Source organism: Staurois parvus, unplaced genomic scaffold (assembly GCF_062004578.1).
Source record: "Staurois parvus isolate SC_StPar_1 unplaced genomic scaffold, SC_StPar_1.0 ptg001183l, whole genome shotgun sequence".
Taxonomy (NCBI): domain Eukaryota; kingdom Metazoa; phylum Chordata; class Amphibia; order Anura; family Ranidae; genus Staurois; species Staurois parvus.
This window is the reverse complement of record NW_028318979.1, coordinates 446,169-471,519: the sequence shown is the minus strand read 5'-3', so window position 1 is coordinate 471,519 and position 25,351 is coordinate 446,169. Positions and strand designations below refer to the sequence as shown.

The 25,351-nt window shown below is 46.2% G+C and overlaps 1 protein-coding gene across 1 annotated transcript in view; it reads right to left on the bottom strand.

Annotated features, from left to right (window-relative positions):
- Window positions 1-4,298: 4,298 nt before the first annotated feature.
- The window catches only part of PEPD (peptidase D), a 241,348-nt gene continuing 220,295 nt past the window's right edge, over window positions 4,299-25,351 (bottom strand). The window contains exons 12-15 of the mRNA XM_089659763.1: window positions 22,258-22,406; window positions 12,601-12,785; window positions 10,252-10,443; window positions 4,299-4,793 (exon numbers count right to left, since the gene is read on the bottom strand). Coding sequence (XP_089515889.1) covers window positions 4,641-4,793; window positions 10,252-10,443; window positions 12,601-12,785; window positions 22,258-22,406 — 679 coding nt within the window. The 3' untranslated portion in view covers window positions 4,299-4,640. The remainder of the gene's footprint in view (window positions 4,794-10,251; window positions 10,444-12,600; window positions 12,786-22,257; window positions 22,407-25,351) is intronic.

The window sequence follows — 25,351 nt, the reverse complement described above, 5'->3', positions numbered from 1 at the left end:
GGACAGCAGAGACGAGACCAGTCACCCTGCACAAGCAGAGACCCTGCACAAGCAGAGAGAGCAGCAGTGAGCGGTCTTTATTACAGGAGGACAGCAGAGACAAGACCAGTCACCCTGCACAAGCAGAGAGAGCAGCAGTGAGCGGTCTTTATTACAGGAGGAGGCGGAGACAAGACCAGTCACCCTGCACAAGCAGAGAGAGCAGCAGTGAGCGGTCTTTATTACAGGAGGACAGCAGAGACAAGACCAGGCCTTCTGGAGGCTCTGCACACTTTTACTTTTCAAGAAATGAAGGCACACTTTGCTTTTTCTTTTCCTAGGAATCTTCAGGCCGGTCTGGTGACATCAAAATCTTTCCTCTTCTCTTCTGGTGAGATGTCCTAACTCCCACACTGAGCATGCTGACATAATGACAGGCAGTAGTGCGGTGAGCCCAGGCTGTGTGATGACACAGGAAGAGGGTTGAATGAGGCTGGCTGACATTAATGCCGGCCATACATGGTTCAAATTCCAAACAATTTTCGTACGAAAATTGGACCTAAGAATAATCGGCTGATTTTCGCTCTGTTAGTGGGGCAATGGCATCGGCCGATTTTCATGGTTCCTCCGCATTTCGTTTATCAGGCAAGCTGGAAAATTCGTGAAAAACGTCCGATTTTCGAAATCATTGGTGGCACCATCGGATTACAGAACGAACGACGTTTCGATTTTCGGGCGAAAAATCATTCGGAATTCGAACCATGTATGACCTGCATTACACTGGAAGAAAAGCGCCATCTGCTGAAATAAAGGATCAGCGCTGGACTGAAGGTGAGTTTTGCAGCAAGAAATGATCATTTTTAAACGCACTGGGCTGTGTATATTTACTGTAAAGTAGAGTTCAGCATTAATGTTGTTTAAAAATTTTTTTTGCTAATTTGCAGCTGTCAGGGAAAAAAAAAAACCCCAGGTCATCCTGCCGTGAAGGTACTTTTTCAGGTACTTCCTGTTATGGGGTGACAACAGTCTCCCATTTGTGCCCCTGTGTTGTCGCCTTGTCACATGCTCCCCTGGTGAAGACCAAGCATGGCCATGCTGACACATTGCTCAGGCACAGGCCACCGTTGTCACTATCAGGGAGCCGGTCCAGAGCAATGATAGATATCTGACCTTGGAACAAGGACATGCAGGCAGGATGTGGCTGCAGGAGGCGTTTTTTCAGATACACAAGTTATTGAAGATTTGTCTATCATTTGTCTTCAGTGACCCCACCCAGGCTCAGGGACAGAACACAAAGGGGATGCGACCCCACCATATTCCCACCAGCAAAGGCACAGCAGCTGTTATGTGGTCCAGAAGCACAGGGGACCCCAAAATGGGGATGAAATAAAATGTGAAGGTAAATGGCACTAAGTGTCATAGGGAATTCCTGTGTTACTTAGCGCCATACAGCGGCCAAATAGATTCTTTTTTTAAAATCAATGAAAAACATTCGACCAGCACATCCACAAAGATCGAATGTAGATGGACATTTTTTTAAAATACATCTCATCATTTTATAGGAAGATTGTGAAAATGGTCTGGTGACCGGGTCACTTTAAAGAGTAACTCTACATTTGTTGAGAAAAAAAAATTCCCCTCTGGGTGACCTACGGAGATTGCAGGGATTTGAATAAATTTTGTTGTAGACTCCTTACCTTTTTTTTTATTTTGAAAAAATAGCCATTTGTTTTTCTGTGTCCATGCGGAAAGTAAGCCCGGGTTCACACTGATGCGGTGCGGAATTTGCAGCGTTTTCTGTGCGAATTCCGCACCGCATCACAATCGCACCCCGTTCATGCGAACCTCTGCAGGTGTGTATGTTAACAACACCACGAAAACGGTCCGCAAAACGCGGTGCAATGTGCAGAATTGATTCTAGTGCGGACCAAAAAAAAGGGTCCTGCACCTTTTTGGTGTGAATGCGGTGCGACTGGAGCCATACAAAATGTACGGCTCCAATCGCACCGCACACAAATCACGTGATCTGCACAGGAATGCTGTGCGGTTCCTGTGCGAATCACATGCAATATACTGCACCGCATGAGTGTGAACCCAGCCTAAATCTATATGATTTAGTGATTTTATAATATCAATCAGCTGCTGCACTTGTAGAGTTCTAATGAGGAAATTGGCGGGGTCTGCATCCCCCCGGTTCACACCTATGCGGGCCTCATTTTGCACGTCCACGAGAGCCCATTCATTTGAATGGGCTCCCGTGCCCGTTACACGTAGGGAAAGAAGTCCCTGCACTACTTTGGAAAACGCAGCCACCACAGGAACCTCGGTTCCCAATACGGTTGCGTTTTCCAGTGCGGGCGGCGTGCCATTAGAATTAATGGCACCTGCCGCGGGTCCACAATTCTCTGTGTGGGTGGTGCGGCTTCACGGATTTCCGTGTGGATCCGCAGCGGGTCCACAATTCTCTGTGTGGGTGGTGCGGCTTCACGGATTTCCGTGTGGATCCGCAGCGGGTCCACAATTCTCTGTGCGGGTGGTGCGGCTTCACGGATTTCCGTGTGGATCCGCAGCGGGTCCACAATTCTCTGTGTGGGTGGTGCGGCTTCACGGATTTCCGTGTGGATCCGCAGCGGGTCCACAATTCTCTGTGTGGGTGGTGCGGCTTCACGGATTTCAGTGTGGATCCGCAGCGGGTCCACAATTCTCTGCGTGGGTGGTGCGGCTTCACGGATTTCGTGTGGATCCGCAGCGGGTCCACAATTCTCTGCGTGGGTGGTGCGGCTTCACGGATTTCGTGTGGATCCGCAGCGGGTCCACAATTCTCTGCGTGGGTGGTGCGGCTTCACGGATTTCGTGTGGATCCGCAGCGGGTCCACAATTCTCTGTGTGGGTGGTGCGGCTTCACGCATTTCTGTGTGGATCCGCAGCGGGTCCACAATTCCCTGTGCGGGTGGTGCGGCTTCACGGATTTCCGTGTGGATCCGCAGCGGGTCCACAATTCTCTGTGTGGGTGGTGCGGCTTCACGGATTTCCGTGTGGATCCGCAGCGGGTCCACAATTCTCTGTGTGGGTGGTGAGGCTTCACGGATTTCCGTGTGGATTCTCAGCGGGTCCACAATTCTCTGCGTGGGTGGTGCGGCTTCACGGATTTCCGTGTGGATCCGCAGCGGGTCCACAATTCTCTGTGTGGGTGGTGCGGCTTCACGGATTTCCGTGTGGATCCGCAGCGGGTCCACAATTCTCTGTGCGGGTGGTGCGGCTTCACGGATTTCCGTGTGGATCCGAAGCGGGTCCACAATTCTCTGTGCGGGTGGTGCGGCTTCACGGATTTCCGTGTGGGTCTGCAGCGGGTCCAAAATTCTCTGTGCGGGTGGTGCGGCTTCACAGATTTCCGTGTGGATCCGCAGCGGCACCACCCGCACAGATGTGAACCTATTATTATTATACAGGATTTATATAGCGCCGAAAGTTTGCTCGGCGCTTTACATTATGGTGGGAGACAATACATGAGACAGTACAGTAACAATACAAATTCAATACAAGAGGGATTCGAGGGCCCTGCTCCTTGGAGCTTACAATCTAGGGTTAGATGTGATTTCTCTTTGGGAGTATCTCACCAAAAATGACATTTTTGTTGCAGGGGATGCTCAAAATCTGACTTGTATCTTAGGCTGGCCATACATTATACAATTTTCTTGAGAATTTTGCTTTAGATTTACCAAAAACCATATAATAGGAGGTCAAACCTAAACAACACTTTCAATTGTATCCAATTAGGCCGGCCCTTGCACTACATAGTTGAAAGTAAATCTAAAGGAAATTGGGCAGAAATGACATATCTGGGGGGCGTTGTGTATACCATCTGTGTACAGAACAACTCCAGGTTGCCGTATTGCATTTTACAGAAAATTACAGCACTGCAGATTAAAAACAAAAGGACATTTTTATAACACTCAATTACAGTATGACTTTTGTATTTTTGTATCAATTGTTTTTCAATTTGCTATTATTTTTTTCCCACAAAAGTGGAGTTACCCTTTAAGGATCACCTTTGCTTTAAAATACGGCTATCTCCACAGTGGCGGATTGGAACATGTAATCTCGCCACAGCGGGTAGCAGAATGACACTCATTAGTTTGTCCCATCTATGAAGCATCATGGCTCTATATTGGCTCTGCAACATGGTGGGGGAGGGGGCTGTGTATGAACACCACGTTCAGCACGGACTGTCAGTACGCATTTGTGAATGCCGCCTTCTCCCGGGGCATTAGTCACAAATTGAACCCCCCACAAAAAAAACGAACCCTTCGATATCCTGCTATTGTTTAAATGCATTTATTTGGTAACTGATATGTTAGTACATTTGAAAAGCAATAACAGAACTGCGCTGCCAAGATTCCCCGGCTGTTCCGCCAAACAAACTGCATCCACTTAGCGGGACACAGCGAGGCTTGTATTTGGCTTTTTTTCTTTTTTTACTGACGCTCCAGTTCCTTCAAATGTCAAATGATTCAAAACAGGATTGGATTTGCTATGTGTTTGATTTGGCGACTAAATTTGCAGTAATTTTTTTTTTTTCGTTTGAGATTATAAAAAGTCAATTATTGGAAGGCACAGGAATTGCAGAGGCTATGGGGGTCCCGCCCCCCTGTAGACACCATTTACAGCCCTTGGCTGAGGATCGTTTTGCTCAGGGTCTTGCCCCCGTCTTTGGACTCCGCCATGAAAGCTTCGATCTCCTCCACAGTGCGGGGGACGCAGGTGAGGAGCTCCACACCACTGGCGGTCACTGCGATGTCATCTTCAATACGCACCTGCCGAAAAGGAATTTGTAATGTGCCGTTATTGCCAGATCATAAATGGACTTTAAACATTCAGGGGACATTTGAAAAGCCAATGATCTGACATTTACCATACATTCAATGCCGGCAAACTATTCTGGTGAATGGCATTTAAATGGCCGTGATTGATTTGCCACCAGTGACCGCTTGGTAAACCTCCCCCTGACTGCTATATAATTATAGCCCTTTATGAATAAATTCCTGACACTTTACAATATACTGCAACTGCATCATTTATAAGAAAAACTCCAAGTGTTAGCAACAAAAAGCTGTCCTTGTCAGAAAAGTTTCAACTTTAATTATTATTATAACTATTATACAGGATTTATATATTATTATTATTATTATAATACAGGATTTATATATTATTATTATTATACAGGATTTATATATTATTATTATTATACAGGATTTATATATTATTATTATAATACAGGATTTATATATATTATTATACAGGATTTATATATTATTATTATAATACAGGATTTATATATTATTATTATAATACAGGATTTATATATTATTATAATACAGGATTTATATATTATTATTATTATTATACAGGATTTATATATTATTATGATACAGGATTTATATATTATTATTATGATACAGGATTATATATATTATTATTATTATTATACAGGATTTATATATTATTATTATTATTATTATTATACAGGATTTATATATTATAATTATTATTATACAGGATTTATATATTATTATACAAGATTTATATATTATTATACAGGATTTATATATTTTTATTATTATACAGGTATTATATATTATTATTATTATACAGGATTTATATATTATTATACAGGATTTATATATTTTTATTATTATACAGGATTTATATATTTTTATTATTATACAGGATTTATATATTATTATTATACAGGATTTATATATTTTTATTATTATACAGGATTTATATATTATTATTATTATTATTATACAGGATTTATATATTATTATTATACAGGATTTATATCGCGCCAACATTATTGCTCAGCGCTTTACAATATAAAGGGAGACATTGTACTAATTTGGGGAAGTGATCAGTATTTTTTTTTTTTTACACAATTTGTTTATAGCAAAGAATTACTTTGCTATAAGCAAGCATTTACCTGAATGACATCGATTCATTCAGGGTTTTTTTTTTTTGTGCTTAGCTGTGATTTGGTCACAGCTAATCACATGACATGTGCATGTGATTAGCTGCGACCATTCACAGATAGACACTAGTATACAATGGATGGCATGAATGAAGCCATCCATTGTATACAACTTTCATGTGACCTGCTGTGATTGTTCACAGCCGGTCACATGGTACCGGCAACGGGGCCGATACTCAGATCTGTCATCGGCCGTGTCCGAGGTACACGGCCGGTGACAGATCACGCCGCTGCGCGGCTCTGCAGGAGCGCAATCTGCGCATGTGCGGGAGGATGCCATATGGCGTCCAACCAGAACGCTGATGACATTTGCCGGCTGCCATTCGGCCATAGGGCAGGCGGCAAATGGTTAAATTCTTCCCACTTCTCCCACCTTCTACGGAAAAGCTCCATTTTATCTTCATCTATATGGTTCCTCCAGTCTATACATCTTCTCTACCCTATCCACCCAATCCTTTACTTTCAGTGCTTGTTGTTCCCTCCAGAACTTGGGTCTCAAGCCCTTCGCAGCATTCATATAGAACAATAACTCTGTTTTTTTACATTTTTTACTGAAAACTCCGTACCGTAGAGAAGACAAGTCCCGGGATCCTTTAGGATATTGATCTCCGTTATTTCCCGGATTATTCGTACTCTATCCCCCCAGTATTCTTGAATCTTATGACTCTCCCACCATAAGTGATACATTGTGCCTCTCTATCCACATCAACGCCAACAGCGCACCAGTTTTTAATACATAATTTTTTTGCAGTTTATCAACACTTTTTCACCTTCATTTTATGGCGTAGCTTACATTCTGCGAGTGAAAAGGGAAGTATGGCGGTTATTACAATCAGGCTGGTAATGAGCCTCCACCTTTCCCATCAAAGAAAACAGCTGGGGTATTTAGAAAGTAAGAATTCCCTTTGCAGTGCAGCTGACAGCCTGGTCACGGGGGACTCTCATCAGGGACTGTTCAGGGGGGGACTCTCACCAGGGACTGATCACGGGGGGACTCTCACCAGGGACTGATCACGGGGGGACTCTCACCAGGGACTGATCACGGGGGGACTCTCACCAGGGACTGATCACGGGGGGACTCTCACCAGGGACTGATCACGGGGGGACTCTCACCAGGGACTGATCACGGGGGGACTCTCACCAGGGACTGATCACGGGGGGACTCTCACCAGGGACTGATCACGGGGGGACTCTCACCAGGGACTGATCACGGGGGGACTCTCACCAGGGACTGATCACGGGGGGACTCTCACCTGGGACTGATCATTGCCGCTTATAAGAGGAAACAGTTCCATCTTTATTGCCACATCAGCTTCCTATTAACTGCAATAAAGGAACATTTGCAGTGCCGGCTGTGCCAATAGAACGTTGTTCTATCACAGGGACAGATATCACCCGGATGAATCACCCCGCACAGCGCCCTTCACCCCGGGACCCACTCACCTGTCATAGGATTGGACTTAAAGAGGAACTCCCAACTTGGAGGTTTTTATGGAAATAAAATCAGTTTGCTTTAATTCCACCAATACACATCCGACCACCCAAAGAGCGATGCTGGAGAATTAAACTCCCTGAGAATCTCTGGTATCTTAATAGATATGCATACCTGCTATGTTCATTATGAGGGGTTCCCACCATCCCTGTGCTCAGTTCCTGGGTCTGCATACCTGCTGTGCCCATTACGAGGGGTTCCCACCATCCATGTGCTAATCTCCTGAGTTTGCACACCCACTGTGCTCATTACGAGGGGTTCCTACCACCTCTACACCGAGTTCTCAAGGATGCATGTCTGCTGTGCCCATTATGAGGGGTTCCCAATATCCCTGTGCTGAGTTCCCGGGTCTGTACACCCGTTGTGCCCAATATGAAGGGTTCCCACCATCCTTGTGCTGAGTTCCCGGGTCTGTACACCTGCAGTGACCATTATGAGGGGTTCCCACCATCCCTGTGCTGAATGTCCTGATTTTTAACACTTGCTGTGCCCATTATGAGGAGCTCCCACCACCCATGTGCTAATCTCCTGAGTTTGCACACCCACTGTGCTCATTACGAGGAGTTCCTACCGCCTCTACCTCGAGTTCTCAAAGTGGCATGTCTGCTGTGCCCATTATGAGGGGTTCCCAATATCCCTGTGCTGAGTTCCCGGGTCTGTACACCCGTTGTGCCCAATATGAGGGGTTCCCACCATCCCTGTGCTGAGTTCCCGGGTCTGTACACCCGCTGTGCCCATTATGATGGGTTCCCACCATCCTTGTGCTGAGTTCCCGGGTCTTTACACCTGCAGTGACCATTATGAGGGGTTCCCACCATCCCTGTGCTGAATGTCCTGATTTTTAACACTTGCTGTGCCCATTACGAGGAGCTCCCACCACCCATGTGCTAATCTCCTGAGTTTGCACACCCACTGTGCTCATTACGAGGAGTTCCTACCGCCTCTACCCCGAGTTCTCAAAGTGGCATGTCTGCTGTGCCCATTATGAGGGGTTTCCACCATCCCTGTACTGAGTTCCCAGGTCTGTACACCTGCTGTGTCCATTATGTGGGGATCCCGCCATCCCTGTGCTGAGTTCTGCACTCTGTTTTTTTTTCTCTCATGACTCCGCCCTCTGATGCGTTTCAATCTCACGATTAAGCCCATTGGGTGAACCATGTCAGCAGGTGGAGGAAAAGAAAAGCTGCATGCTGCTTATGTTAATTCCTGGAGGATAGAAGGTGGATCCTGGAGGGCACGCTCTCTTGCGGCGTACCGCTGTGTATGTCTGCCCGGAGCGGTGCCATTTATACCCATGTATGTCTTATACACATATACATGATTGTGCAGCGCTATACAAATAAAACACACTGTCTAAAGTATGACAAAATATGACAGAAATGGAAAAATCCCATAAACTGAATGTTAAACAGTCCAAGGTAATATAATATCAGTCCAAAAGGTATATTCCAGTGATGGAGTATAAATGACTTCAATCCAAATGGGTATATTCCAGCATCCTAACATGAAGGTGTAGAAAAATTGCCCACTCACCGGAAGTGCAATTTAATGTGCACATAGAAATTCCATGAAGCCGGAGGTCCCATGAAGGTATAGCCTGATGATAAAGGTGCCCTCTGGTGGTAAATGGGGTGACGGCTGCCAGAGAAGTTGATCTGGACCAATATCCCAAATTGTCCTGCCTGGGTGGACTCCTAGAATGCTGGGCTGAGATGTGGAGGCTCAGTGCCAGGTAATAGAGATGAAAACGCTCATGGTGTAGTATTGTGAAAAGTATAATAACGTACAGGGTTAGAGTACCAGTATAGGTATAGTGTAAATGAGCTCTTTAAATGCACTGACCAGTGAATAAAAATGATGGCCACCGGACCTCCTGATCCGGTGGCGTAACGTCAAGGTGTGCAGAGGCTCCTCCTAGACGCACTTCGTGTAATAACACGTCTCCTGTAGGGGTGATGTCATGATGGAGACGTGTTATTACACCAATGTGCGTCTAGGAGGAGCCTCTGCACACCTTGACGTTACGCCACCGGATCAGGAGGTCCGGTGGCCATCATTTTTATTCACTGGTCAGTGCATTTAAAGAGCTCATTTGCACTATACCTATACTGGTACTCTAACCCTGTACGTTATTATACTTTTCATAATACTACACCATGAGCGTTTTCATCTCTATTACCTGGCACTGAGCCTCCACATCTCAGCCCAGCATTCTAGGAGTCCACCCAGGCAGGACAATTTGGGATATTGGTCCAGATCAACTTCTCTGGCAGCCGTCACCCCATTTACCACCAGAGGGCACCTTTATCATCAGGCTATACCTTCATGGGACCTCCGGCTTCATGGAATTTCTATGTGCACATTAAATTGCACTTCCGGTGAGTGGGCAATTTTTCTACACCTTCATGTTAGGATGCTGGAATATACCCATTTGGATTGAAGTCATTTATACTCCATCACTGGAATATACCTTTTGGACTGATATTATATTACCTTGACCTGTTTAACATTCAGTTTATGGGATTTTTCCATTTCTGTCATATTTTGTCATACTTTAGACAGTGTGTTTTATTTGTATAGCGCTGCACACCCTATTTTCATGTCATATTCTTAGAAAGGCTTTGTGGTTCCTTTTTGTGCATCAGCAGCTTTTTATTGGTGCGCTCGCTAACTCACACATTTATACATATACATGATTCACCATGAAGAAAGCACACAGGTGGGGGAGGGGTAACAAAAACAATCGACTTACGCCGCCAAACCCTCGGAAGCGTCGCAGGACGTCGCTGTTGATGAAGCATGCCTGAGCGGGGTTGGCCAGGGCCTGGTCCAGGACGTGGTCGATGAAGTAGATTCCGGGCTCGATGGTGAGAACCATCCGCTCCTGCAGGGTGCGGGCCGTACGAAGGCTTTTCAGGCCGGGAAGGTCAATGCGATCGGTGCCCTGAAAATGAACCACACAGAGATTAACTGGCAAACATCAGTGTGACACAGGAATTGGCTCAGAGCGGCAGGTACAGCTGCCCCCCCAAGTCTGAATGTTTTAGAATAAGCCCCCTATTCTAGAGGGGTGATGCTGCTCAGGCTCAAAGTAATACTTAAACCCTCAACATTTTAATTCATTGAGCAAAATTAAAATAAACATTCCCCAGTTAACTATTTGTTAAAATTCCTTCCCCATAACTCACAGTTGACAGCTTTCCATCCTGCTCTCTCAGTGCTGCTTCCCTGAATGTCCAGACTTTACAGGAAAGAGTTTACAGTGGACAGTGAAGTCAGACTGTTAGCTTGGAGAAATGAAGAGAGGAGCAGGGTGTAACGGACCCCAGACACCTACGACTGGGTATCTCCGTCAAGAAGCTCCTTCTCAGGCTCTGGAACATGAGACCAGTGAAGCTGGCTATTGTTACCCAAGATCCAGACAACACCAGATTTGACGTAAGCCAGAAGGTAGACTACTTTATTTGAACACAGATACAAGATATATACACTCAGGGGACAGTCCCCCCTCCCTGCATAATGACACAGGGCAGGGCAATCTACATTTAGTAACAAGAGACACACAGGTATTCAAACTTCACACCAGCAGATAGTCCCATCAGGAGGGAGGCCTGCTGGAGACACCCCCCACTAAGATAATACACATAAACACATACATCCCATAATAGTTTGCTCCCAAGCAGACACACAATAGAACAATGGGATGCATACACATGGCATTAAACAATCAACCCCCCCCCCCACACAATATTAGGACAGATCACCCTGTACCCCTAACAGGCACAGGGTGACTTACACGAGAAGGATATGGGGAGCTGAGACCGGGGTCTCCCCACCTCTCCAAAGTGAGCTGGGTTCCATGGGCCCCCCACCCAAAGCGACTCCTGTCACACATGGGGAGTACCTTGACATCCTAGGCTATGGGGCTGTGTGTTTCTATTGATGCACACAGTGTAGGAAGACACAACTCTAGTCCCTGAATGAAGGGATGGCTCCACAGGATGCTGCAAGAAAAAGGAGCCACCCTAGATCAGGAATCATGGGGCACCATCTTAAACTGGAAGGATAAACAGCTGAAGAATCCAAATACTCAGTAATGTAGGCTATAGACGGGTGAAAACCGTCCGTTTTAAAGAAAAAAACGAAAAATCGGTCGTTCAATAGGCCAACGTTACCACCAACGGTAAAAAAAAAAAATCGGCCGATTTTCGTCCCGTCTATGGCCGGCATTTAATTACTTCTGTCCCTGCAGAGAGCTCCGCTATTTTATTTGACATGAAAAAGTATTGCGGTTGCAACAATGTATCTATTTGTATCCATTTCGGATACAGATGTTTTTATTCGGATACAAATAGATACATTGTTGCAACCGCAAGACTTTTTCATGTCAAATATAACAGTGGACTGGAATTAATATTCTTTTTTCTTCTTCTTGCAGGTCACGGCTCATGCACAGATTTTTTTATTGGTAAAACGATCAGCCGATTTGTCCATCATTGCCGGGAAAATCGGCCGATCAGCAAAATTGACCGCAAATTTTCCCCAAAAAAATATGCCAAAACCCCGAAAAACGGCCGACCAATTAACACACTAACGGTGCGAAAATCGGCCGATTTTTCGACCCGTCTATGGCCTGCATAAGTGATTAAATCTGAGGGTTTCATTGATTTGTACAAGATGACAATATACATGCTTTCAGGCACTGGGAGCTGGAAAAGTTTTACGTAGCTAGGGGAGGATTTCAGCAGTGCAATGTTTCCTTGTCAGAATGTGTCACTATGGGCTGGGTAGAGCAAGGTGATCATCTGGTGTTAGGGGTGTGTAAATCACAAGACTGGCTGGTCAGAATCACATATATTTTGACAGGTTAAAAAACATTTCTCTCTATTTACTTCTACTGTGCGGCTTGTCTAGAGTTCCCCTTTAAAGCAAAACTTCACCCAAACTACTAAAAACAGATGATAAAAACTGATATTAACTGGTTAGTTGTATGAGGATAACCTCTCGTTGACCATTACTTCTTCCAGAGGAGGCAACTGTTTTTTTTTTTTTTTGCATCATCTGGTTGGTTTTGCTGCTGTGTGACTTGCCATGTACTGACCTCGGGGTAACCTCCAACGTCATGGACATCGATGCCCAGGAAGTGACCCAAGCCATGCGGCATGAACACCGCACCCATGTGGGCCTTGATCATGTCCTCCACGTCGCCCTTCAAGATGCCAGCTTTGGTCAGCTCCTCCAGGTGAACGCGGTCAGCCAGGCGATGCATATCCGGCCAGTTCACCCCTGTATGACCACAAAAGGGACATTCGTTAATGTGAAAGTCCAACTCATTGTTTTTTTATTTGCCCTCCTTCCTGTGTTAACTAAAAAAAAAAATAAAAAATTGTAAATCTCAATTTATACCCACCCTTCGCTCCTCCGTGATCCCCCCAGTGCTGGTGGTCCTGCACGGACAGTCATGTCATTCTGCCTACTTCTTGTGAGCCCAGCACATCATCAGGCCAACTGGGCTCACAGGACCCTGGGGACATGGCTGCCAACAGGGAGGGAAAAGCCGGCTCTCCTATACTAGGTGAAGGCTCCACCAGTTCCGTAGGGGGCCCAGGAGCAGAGGGGGGCTTCTATAAATACACAGTAATTTCCTGGACTGCGGCTCCCAACAAAAGAATAAAAGTTCCCCGAGCCCCATTATTTCATTAGAGGGCCAGCGGCAGAGAGAAGACTCTTGAAATTCCTTTGGGTGTATGCTCAGTAATCCCACAGGCCGTGACTCCCAGCAATTAAAGTTCCCCGGGCCCCAGAATTTCATTAGAGGGCCAGCGGCAGAGAGAAGACTCTTGAAGACTCCCAGCAAGTAAAGTTTACCGAGCCCCAGCAGCAGGGGCCAGGGCCAGAAAGGGGACTATTGCCATGGCTTCTGACAATTAAACTTTCAGCCTCTTCTATACTAACCCACTGGAAATTTAATTTCATAGTTAGGAGCCGCAGCACAGAGGATTACCATGCCTGACCCCAAAAATGAGTAAATAGTCCCCCAGCCTCTGCTGATGAACTGATGGGGCCTGGGGCACTTTAATTGCTGGGAGCCACGGCCTGTGATATTATTGAACATGCACCCAAAGGAATTTAAAGAGTCCCCTCTCTGCCCCCCAGCCTATTGCTGAACTGATGAGGCCCAGGGGAACCACTGCTACTGCTGGAAGTACCAGGAAGTTCCAAGCAAAAATGATCACGGGAAAAAGTTATAAAAAGTTTTTTTTTTTTTTTTTTAAATAAAAGGGGGGATCCCGGCATTTCACTTTAAAGTGATACTAAACCCCGGACCCTGCATTCACTATATTCGCTCTCCCCGGACCCTGCATTCACTATATCCGCTCTCCCAGGACCCCGCATTCACTATATTCGCTCTCCCCGGACCCCGCATTCGCTAAATCCGGTCTCCCCGGACCCCGAATTTGCTAGATCCGGTCTCCCCGGACCCTGCATTCACTAGATCCAGTCTCCCCGGACCCTGCATTCACTAGATCCAGTCTCCCCGGACCCTGCATTCACTAGATCCAGTCTCCCCGGACCCTGCATTCACTAGATCCAGTCTCCCCGGACCCTGCATTCACTATATCCAGTCTCCCCGGACCCTGCATTCACTATATCCAGTCTCCCCGGACCCTGCATTCACTATATCCGCTCTCCCCGGACCCTGCATTCACTATATCCGCTCTCTCCAGACCCTGCATTCACTATATCCGCTCTCTCCGGACCCTGCATTCACTATATCCGCTCTCTCCGGACCCGGCATTCACTATATCCGCTCTCTCCGGACCCTGCATTCACTATATCCGGTCTCCCCGAACCCCGCATTCACTATATCCGGTCTCCCCGGACCCCGCATTCACTATATCCGGTCTCCCCGGACCCCGCATTCACTATATCCGGTCTCCCCGGACCCCGCATTCACTATATCTGGTCTCCCCGGACCCTGCATTCACTATATCCGCTCTCCCCGGACCCTGCATTCACTATATCCGCTCTCCCCGGTCCCTGCATTCACTATATCTGGTCTCCCTGGACCCTGCATTCACTATATCCGCTCTCCCCGGACCCTGCATTCACTATATCTGGTCTCCCAGGACCCTGCATTCACTATATCCGCTCTCCCCGGTCCCTGCATTCACTATATCTGGTCTCCCTGGACCCTGCATTCACTATATCCGCTCTCCCCGGACCCTGCATTCACTATATCTGGTCTCCCAGGACCCTGCATTCACTATATCTGGTCTCCCCGGACCCTGCATTCACTATATCTGGTCTCCCCGGACCCCGCATTCATTATATCTGGTCTCCCCGGACCCTGCATTCTCTATATCCGGCTAACCCACTGAACTAGGGCTCAGAGTAAATAAAGACACCAATTTAACTCCAGACAACATTCTTCCTCTGTTCTGGACATCGAAGGGAAGTTTTAGGTCTCATTCACACTTGACTTTAATTCTAACTCTTGTCAAACGCCCCTATAGCATTTGACAGGCGTTAGGCGTTTGGGAAGCATTTTTAACGCTCCTCAAACGCTCCCCAAATGCCCTACGTGCGGTTTTGAGGCGGTTGATCGGCGTTTGCCAAGCGTTAAAACCGCATCACAAACACCTATAATGAAGTTAAATAGTCTTAATGCTCCGCAACCGCCCCGCAAACGCACCACAGACTTGAATAGGAGGCTTCAACTCCTCCTGACTCAACATGAGGCGTCCGTTTTGCCGCGACATAACGTGACGGGACGCTAACGCTTCAGTGAGAACAGCACTGTGTGCTTCCACGTGCAGAAATTTCACAGGCATTTGAGAAGCGTTAAAAACACTTCCCAAACGCCTGTCTGACACCTGCTGACAACGCTAGTGGGAAGGAAGCCTTAGAATTCCTGAAAACCTGGCAGAGGCTCTAACCCACGGGTGTCAAACTGGCGGCACTCCAGCTGTTGCCAAACTACAAGTCCCATGAGGCATTGCAAGATTGACAGTTACCAGCATGACTCCCAAAGGCAGAGGCATGATGGGACTTGTAGTTCTGCAACAGCTGGAGGGCCGCCAGTTTGACACCCCTGCAAACCCTTCTCCGCTCTGTCCAGATACATGCTTTGGCTGGAATATTCGGGATAACTGTGACCAGTCCTCATTAGAGACGTTTCTGTAATGATGGTATATCTCAGTACAGGGAGTACTCAGCACTCGAACAGAGCGCCCCCCCCAGGTGGTGGCCCCCTCATACCCGCACATGGCCTTGCACTATGGACGGTCCACAGGGAAGGGATATGTGCTGACGTTATGTCTATTGACTCCGCCATTCCCAGCCAAGTCATATCATGTGGAGTACAGGTCAGTGAACCAATGGCCAGTCCTCCGGGGAGAGATCAGACCGGCACACACTCAGATCTGGCTGGATAGACAGCCAATAATTCGAGACGCACCCGATAACATCCATGAGGGGGGCATGCATACCGGGCGGTGTGGGGCGTCTGAAACAATTCTTATAGTCCCAGCTTGGTGTAAGTTCACCGAGTTTACAATGAACCTTTATTCACATTTAGGTCAATTTTGTGAAAGACTGCCAGGAACGAAAAAAAAAAAAAACAGCTGTAATGTAATTTATTAAAAATGGGAGGGGGGTCAAACCCATGGAAGTTTTAAAGCTGAACTCTATCCTACCCTTCAGTCTCGCACGGTTCATCCTCCTTATCAACATACTAATTCAAATTTAAAATATCTTCATTACATACCACAGTTTAAACCCACCACTGGGTTTCTGTGCTTTTCTATGCAATGCAGGCAGATCATGGTTGGTGGGAGGAGCCGGGAGGGTGCTGTACATAGCTTCCTGATAACATCAAAACACACTGCCTCAGTACTCCGCTCAAGAGTCCTGAGGCCTAATGAAAGCAGTGGGCTGGCTCTTGGGAGGAGTTATGCAAATATCAAAATGCCTTGATGGGTGGGTGTTGGTCTGGAGGAGTGGGTGGTCCTAGGCAGACTGTGATTGCAGAAAAAAACACTTTAGGACTCAGGGGTGGGCAACTGTGGCCCTCTAGCCAGGGGCGGACTGACCATTTAGAAACTCTGGCACTGCCCGAGGGCCCGGGGTCAGTAGGGGGCCCCATGAGATGCCCCTGGTACCTTTTTCATAGGCTTTTTTGAGTTTGGGTTAGGACACAGGGGCCCCATGAGTTGTCAGTCCGCCCCTGCCTCCAGCTGTTGTAGAACTACAAGTCCCATGAGGCATTGCAAAACTGACAGTTACAAGCATGACTCCCAAAGGCAGAGGCATGATGGGACTTGTAGTTCAACAGCTGGAGGGCCACAGTTGCCCACCCCTGCTTTAAGTGATTCTGTGTCTTCTTGATTGGAAGAACTGATATCCAGTAAATGGAAGGGGCAGGCCAAAGACAGTCAAATTGGGGAAGAAAGGGCTAGATGATGCTGGGAATCCTCCAGCCAGGAAATGAGGCGGAGCTCTATCTGACTTTCTGCAGCTTCTAATGCACATGGTGAGAAGCTCACAGTGTGCAGTGAAATCAGAGTAAGTCATTTCAGTCCAGGAGAAGAGACGGTATAACTCTGCAAGACTGGCAGGAAGACAGTTATTGCCTTTTTTCTATCCTTTTCCCATCTCAGTGCTGATCTCCTCCAGCCTCTTTCAGCTACTTCCTGTCTCCATACAAGCCTTCCTTATTGCTCCAGACTGCTAATAGTGACAACAGTGGACCGCACCTGCGTGATACATGTCAGTACAGCTGCTTGCAGTCTCCACCTATGGGACAGGGTGACAACACAGGAGCCCAACTGGGAGACAGAGACAGAGCGTTGTCACCCTATAACAGGAAGTGCCTGACCAGGGACCTTCATGGTGGGATCACCAGGGATTAGTACAAAGAAATCTGGAGACTTTCAATGATTCTGATGATTAGGGTTACATCTGTTTTAAACCGAAAGGATCGCAAAGAAGGAAAGCCGGAGACCCAGAATGTGACCTAGACGAGGTCTGGAGGTGTACGGCGTCACCATTAGTCCCCATTGCTCTCTATCAGTCCCCATTGCTCTCTATCAGACCCCATTGCTCTCTATCAGACCCCATTGCTCTCTATCAGACCCCATTGCTCTCTATCAGTCCCCATTGCTCTCTATCAGTCCCCATTGCTCTCTATCAGTCCCCATCTCAGGTAGTACATGTTCCGGGACACTATAGAAGGCACGGACTGTCCCCGCCATTGTTTGTCACCAAACCACAGCCGGTCGCGGTCCTGTTGTTGTTTTCCTGCACATGGCTCAGGCCGGCTCATATTTCTTCCAGCTCTCACAATGAACATGGTGCAGGATTTATGGTGTTGTTGGTGGAGCAGAGTCTGCAGACAGGAGGTGAGGGGTCAGGGACTCTGGGAAGCAGACGGTCTGCAGTTCTCAGATGTTCAGTCCCTGGAAGGAGATAAGGACTGTTAACAAATCGCCAGCTGTCCCTAAATGTTCAGACAATCAGCTAATGGTGGTGACAGGGGACCAGGACCCTGGCATCTCCTGACAGGTCCTCTTAAAGCTGAACTCCAGCCATAAAAACTGTCATATAAATATATTCTTCAATTGCCACAAATTATATAAATCCACATGTGCTGAGCAGAGCTGTGGGAGGGGCCCAGCAGGCTCCATCCACTACAGAGAGAAGGGGGCGGAGCAAGACCAGTCACCCTGCACAAGCAGAGAGAGCAGCAGTGAGCGGTCTTTATCACAGGAAGTCTCACACTGGATTAGTGCACAGATATGGAAGAAATATTCAAAGCTCACCGAGATTCAAGAAGAATACACAGGAGGAATGAATTTGGACAATATTTACTTATCCTGGAATTCAGATTTAACATTTGAAGTCTATAGAACAAAAAACGTAACTTTTTGTGTTAAAAAAAAATAAAGTCCCTGACCCTTTCTAAAAAACGCACTGAGTGAAAACGCGTAGATGTAAACATGGTCTTCTCCAGAGCTTCCCCCATCCTCTGGAATTCTCTACCCCAATTTATCAGACTATCGCCTACTCTGCTCACTTTTAGGCGATCTCTGAAAACCGATCTCTTCAGGGAAGCCTATCCTGCCCTCAGCTAATAATGGAATCTTCTACTCTTCCTACCAGTCCATCCCCCACAGTTATTACCTTTTGTACCACTAGCCCCTCCCTCTTAGATTGTAAGCTCCAAGGATCAGGGCCCTCCTAACCCTCTTGTATTGAACTGTATTGTTGCTGTATTGTCTCCCATTATCTTGTAATGTGCTGGGCAAACTGTTGGCGCCATAAATCCTGTATAATAATAATAATATATAAATCCTGTATAATAATAATATATAAATCCTGTATAATAATAATAATAATAATATATAAATCCTGTATAATAATAATAACAATAATATATAAATCCTGTATAATAATAATAATAATATATAAATCCTGTATAATAATAATATATAAATCATGTATAGTAATAATAATATATAAATCCTGTATAATAATAATAATAAATAAATCCTGTATAATAATAATATATAAATCCTGTATAATAATAATAATATATAATTCCTGTATAATAATAATATATAAATCCTGTATAATAATAATAATAATATATAAATCCTGTATAATAATAATATATAAATCCTGTATAATAATAATAATAATAATATATAAATCCCGTATAATAATACTATATAAATCCTGTATAATAATAATAATAATATATAAATCCTGTATAATAATAATAATATATAAATCCTGTATAATAATAATATATAAATCCTGTATAATAATAATAATATATAAATCCTGTATAATAATAATAATAATAATAATATATAAATCCTGTATAATAAGAATAATAATGTCCCATAGGAAATCATGTTAAATGGACTGCAGTGCGTTTCTGCAAAACGCAAAAGGAGAATTTCCCACATTTTGGAGTTTTGCTTTAATACATGTTGAAAAGTTTCTCTTACAATTCCTGTCTGTCTGTAAAGTAGAGTACATTCAATCACCAAAATATAAATGCTTAACCACACTACGGCTCCGTGCACACTAGATTATTTTTAAGCTCCTCGCAGCTAGCTCTGAGCACTTTTTTCCTGCCCCTAGAAGCTATATATTGTTATGTATTGTAGTGCACACTATTGTAGGATAGAAGAATTTTCAAAGCTTCAGCTTCTAGTAGTAGAAGAAAAAAAACACTTTTTTTTGCATTTTTTGGAGCGATTTGTCAGCATAAAAAAAATGCTGGACGCTCCTAAAGGCTACTAAATGTTTTATCTAGTTTTTTTCCCCATGTACTGTAAAAAAGGTAATAAAATGCTAATGCTACAAAAAAAAAAAAAAAAACTATTACCAGCATTTTTATCAAACTTTTTTTGCGCTTAAAAACCCCCCACTAGTGTGCATGGAGCCGCAATGCTTGTCGTTTTTTCAACTCTAGAGGAGCGGCGGCTCTCCAGAGTGTTTCCTAATAGCGACTCATTATCTGAGTATGTGGAGAATGAAATCCCCATTTATCCCTCCTGTGACGTTTGTACTGCCAGCTCGGCACTGCCATCCTGGAACATTCGGCTGATTAATAGGACGACTTGTTTATACAAAGGATCCTAATGGTGGGATTTAATAACAGCCGCCGATCGCTCTCACCGGCCCTCGGGTCCATCCTGGCTGCTGCCATATACCAAACACACTATATTGCCAAAAGTATTGGCCCCCCCCTCCAAATCATGTGATTCAGGTGTTCCAATCCCCTCCATGGACACAGGTGTATACAATCAAGCCCCTAGGCATGCAGGCTGCTTCTACAAACATTGGTGAAAGAATGGGTCGCTCTCAGGAGCTCAGTGACTCCAAGCGTGGTCCCGTGATAGGTGGTCACCTGTGCAATAAGTCCATCCGTGACAGTTCCTGGCTACTAAATATTCCACGCTCAACTGTTAGTGGGATTATAACAAAGTGGAAGCAACTGGGAACAACAGCAACTCAGCCATCAAGTGGTAGGCCACGTCACATGACAGGGCGGGGTCAGCGCATGCTGAAGTGCACAGTGCGCAGAAGTCACCAACTGTCTACAGAGTCAATAGCTAAAGACCTCCAAACTTGGTGTGGCCTTCAGATGAGCCCAACAACAGTGTGTAGAGAGCTTCATGGAATGGGTTTCCATGGCCAAGCAGCTGCATCCAAGCCTTACATCACCAAGTGCAATGCAAAGCGTCGGAAGCCGTGGTGTAAAGCACGCCGCCACTGGACTCTAGAGCAGGGGAGACGTGTTCTCTGGGGTGACCAATCACACTTCTCTGTCTGGCAATCCGATGGACGTGTCTGAGTTTTGCAGTTGCCAGGGGAATGGTACTTTCCTGACTGCATTGTGCCAAATGTAAAGTTTGGTGGAGGGGGGATTATAGTGTGGGGTTGGGCTTGGCCCCCTAGTTCCAGTGAAGGGAACTCTTAAGGCGTCAGCATACCAAGACATTTTGGACAATTTCATGCTCCCAACTTTGTGAGAAGAGTTTGGGGATGGCCCCTTCCTGTTCCAACATGACTGCACACCAGTGCACAAAGCAAGGTCCATAAAGACATGGAGGAGCCAGTTTGGGGTGGAGGAACTTGACTGACCTACACAGAGTCCTGACCTCATTGCAGGGTCCGTGGAGAGTGGATATAGTGAATGCAGGGTCCGAGGAGACCGGATATAATGAATGCAGGGTCCGGGGAGACCGGATATAGTGAATGCAGGGTCCGGGGAGAGTGGATATAGTGAATGCAGGGTCCAAGGAGAGCGGATATAGTGAATGCGGGGTCCGGGGAGACCGGATATAGTGAATGCCGGGTCCTGGGAGACCGGATATAGTGAATGCAGGGTCCGGGGAGAGCGGATATAGTGAATGCGGGGTCCGGGGAGACCGGATATAGTGAATGCAGGGTGCGGGGAGACCGGATATAGTGAATGCAGGGTCCGGGGAGACCAGATATAGTGAATGCAGGGTGCAGGGAGAGCGGATATAGTGAATGCAGGGTCCGGGGAGACCGGATATAGTGAATGCAAAATCCTGGGTTTAGTAACACTTTAACTTCACTTCCTGTTATGGTGACAACAGAATGTTAGGACTACCTAAAAGATCCAAGAAAGGTCACCCTTCTGTGTCTTTCTATAACCTGAAACAATGTAACATATTTTAGGAACTACACATAAGGGGGAATTTACTACAACTGGAGCACTCAGAATCTGGTGCATGGCAGCCAATTTGCTTCTAACTTCAGCTTGTTCACTTAGCCTCGGTTTGCATGTGCGTAGTGGGAATCGCATCGGTTCTCACAACCGAATCACGCTGCTCTTATGAGACTCACGATGCTGCCGTTCATTCTAAATGGCACCCCCACACATCTCAGCCCACATTGTGATTGCGGGAAACACATTGTCACATAGACCACGCAGTTTCAATGCGGCCACGTTTTCAAAAAAGTGCATTTACCTTTTTTTTTGAGCGGAAACGTGGGCACAGCAACCTATACAAACGAAAGGGCTGCCGTGCCTGAGCAGACGCGGACCGAACGGTGTGAATAGTGTGAACCAGGGCTTACGCTTTGACAATAAAACCTGGAAGCTGATTGGCTACCATGCACAGCTGCCCCAGATTCCAGTTTTAGTAAATCTCCCTCATAGACACAATGTGATCTCATGGACTGTAGGTAGAAGTGATCAACGTCTCACCGGGTTTCACAGCGTTCATGACGGCTCTGGATGACTTGAGTACGGCTTCATAGATGGCTCTCTGGTCGGCGGTGAATTTCCCATTGGCGGGGAAGGAGCAGGTGATGTCTGAGCTGTAGCAGTAATATTCTCCTCCCATGTCAAACAGACTGCAAGGGACAACACACAAACATTGTTCATTTTACTTTCTCTTTTATATAAATGGAGGACTAGAAGCAAAACTTTTTTTATGTTCATGTTGACCCGTCAGTTTTCTTTTTTACCAGCTGTGTTCCATTGGGGAGATTTCCCATCAATTCCCACCCCAAAGTCAAAATAGGAAGTGGAAGAGAATCCCAGACTTGTCATCGGAACTAGTGTCCCCACTGGAAGATTTCCCTTCTATGACTGTTCTGGTGACAACCCAAAATTTTAGATTTTTTTTGTCACTTTTCGTGATAACAGGACAAATAGAGAGGATGAATCTCCTTAATGTGGGCACAGACCGGAACAAAAACTTGACGGGGGTTCCAATCACTCTCCACTCTAAAAACATTAGTTTTACTTTTAGTTACACTTTATTCCTTTGATCAATAAAACATTGAAAAAGTTGCTGAGACCTCAGTTTTAGTTACACTCAGGGGCGGACTGACAACTCTTGGGGTCCCCGGGCAATAGGGGATCATGGGGCCCCTGTGTCGTTGCCCAAACTCAAAAAAGTCTATGAAAAAGGTACCAGGGGCATCTCATGGGGCCCCCTACTGACCCCGGGCCCTCGGGCAGTGCCCGAGTTTCCAAATGGTCAGTCCACCCCTGGTTACACTTTATTCCTTTGATCAATAAAAGATTGAAAAAGTTGCTGAGACCTCAGTTTTAGTTACACTCAGGGGCGGACTGACAACTCATGGGGCCCCCGGGCAATAGGGGATCATGGGGCCCCTGTGTCCTTGTCCAAACTCAAAAAGCCTATGAAAAAGGTACCAGGGGCATCTCATGGGGCCCCCTACTGACCCCGGGCCTTCGGGCAGTGCCCGAGTTTCAAAATGGTCAGTCCACCCCTGGTTACACTTTATTCCTTTGATCAATAAAATATTGAAAAAGTTGCTGAGACCTCAGTTTTAGTTATACTCAGGGGCGGACTGACAACTCATGGGGCCCCCGGGCAATAGGGGATCATGGGGCCCCTGTGTCCTTGCCCAAACTCAAAAAACCCTATGAAAAAGGTACCAGGGACATCTCATGGGGTCCCCTACTGACCCCGGGCCCTCGGGCAGTGCCCAAGTTTCCAAATGGTCAGTCCGCCCCTGGTCACACTTTATTCCTTTGATCAATATAACATTGAAAAAGTTGCTGAGACCTCAAAACAAATTCATTCAATGAAATGGAGAAAACAATCATTCAATCAGCTGCCTGGCTCTGATGTGGCCGATCATGTACAAGGTGGGTACCAAGAATGTGGCTCAAAGTGTGAAGGCACAACAGGAGCACCAGTCCAAACGGTGAAAAAGTCCAAGCCACTTTAGTAACTCATAATATGATCATATATAACAGGCAACACATTTCAGTGGCCAGCACGTTCCTCCATCAGGGCTACTTGTAGCCCTGATGCAGGGGTGGGGGGTGTAGGTTGGTCCCCAAAATATGTTGGCTGTTAGATGTGATCATTTCATATGTCAAAAAGGTGACTTGGACTTTCACCATTTGGCGTTCTTGTGTTTTCATGCTAATGACCCTTCATTGGATGTGTGCATAAAGCTGACCACATAAACCCATCCAAAGTTACCCTTTAAGAGGTCACTAGGCATGAGCGGGTGATTTGAATTTTGCCACAAGCGTCTAATTGCACCACGCAGCTCGCTAGGCTAGGCGATTCATCAAAATAAAATGTATTTTGTATAGCTAGTAGTGTGCAGGGACCCTGGTGCCGAGTGACATGTCTTTGCTTCAGCAGGCATCAGAAATCTAGTGTGAGCTGGGATTGGATAGAAAGTAGAGTGGTGATGTCACTTCTTTGGTCATGTGACCGTGCTCAGGCTTGGTTGCTAGACCCAAGTACTGTCATAAGGGGGAAGATCACATGGGTACTTTTACTGGCTGAGGTGACCCTCTTCCAGAAATGGAGATTGTTGATCCACCACTGCAATCCCGGTCTCTCAGCCTGTGTTGCTGCCGCCACTTTTGTCACCGCTTGAAGGCTTCAGGAGCCTTTGAGGACCCCTCTGATCTTTAGGACTCCTCTGATCTTCAGAACCAGCTGAGGACTGCTCTGACCCCTCCAATCATCAGGATCCTTTAAGAACCCCTCTGATCTCCAGGACCCTTTCAGGACCCCTCCAATCATCAGGACCCTTTAAGAGCCCCTCTGATCTCCAGGACCCTTTCAGGACCCCTCCAATCACCAGGATTATTTGAGGACTACTCTAATCTTCATGACAACTCAGATCTCCAGGACCTTTTGAGGACCCCTCCAATCATCAGGACCCTTTAAGAACCCCTCTGATCTCCAGGACCCTTTCAGGACCCCTCCAATCATCAGGATCCTTTGAGGACTGCTCTAATCTTCATGACAACTCTGATCTCCAGGACTCCTCCAATCACCAGGACCCTTTAAGAACCCCACTGATCTCCAGGACCCTTTCAGGACCCCTCCAATCATCAGGATCCTTTGAGGACTGCTTTAATCTTCACGACGACTCTAATCTCCAGGACCCTTTGAGGACCCCTCCAATCATCAGGACCCTTTAAGCACCCCCCTGATCTTCAGGGCCCTTTGAGAACCCTTTGAGGACCCTCTAATCATCAGGATTCTTTGAGGACTGCTCTGATCTTCACAACAACTCTAATCTCCAGGACCCTTTGAGGACCCCTCCAATCATCAGGACCCTTTAAGCACCCCCCTGATCTTCAGGGCCCTTTGAGAACCCTTTGAGGACCCTCTAATCATCAGGATTCTTTGAAGACTGCTCTGATCTTCACAACAACTCTGATCTCCAGGACCCTTTGAGGACCCCTACAATCTACAGGACTCTTTGAAGACCCCTTTGCTCTTCAGGACCCATTCAATAAGCAATGTCAACAGGGAACTTGAATAAGGGTGCTTCCACCCTACTTTCCA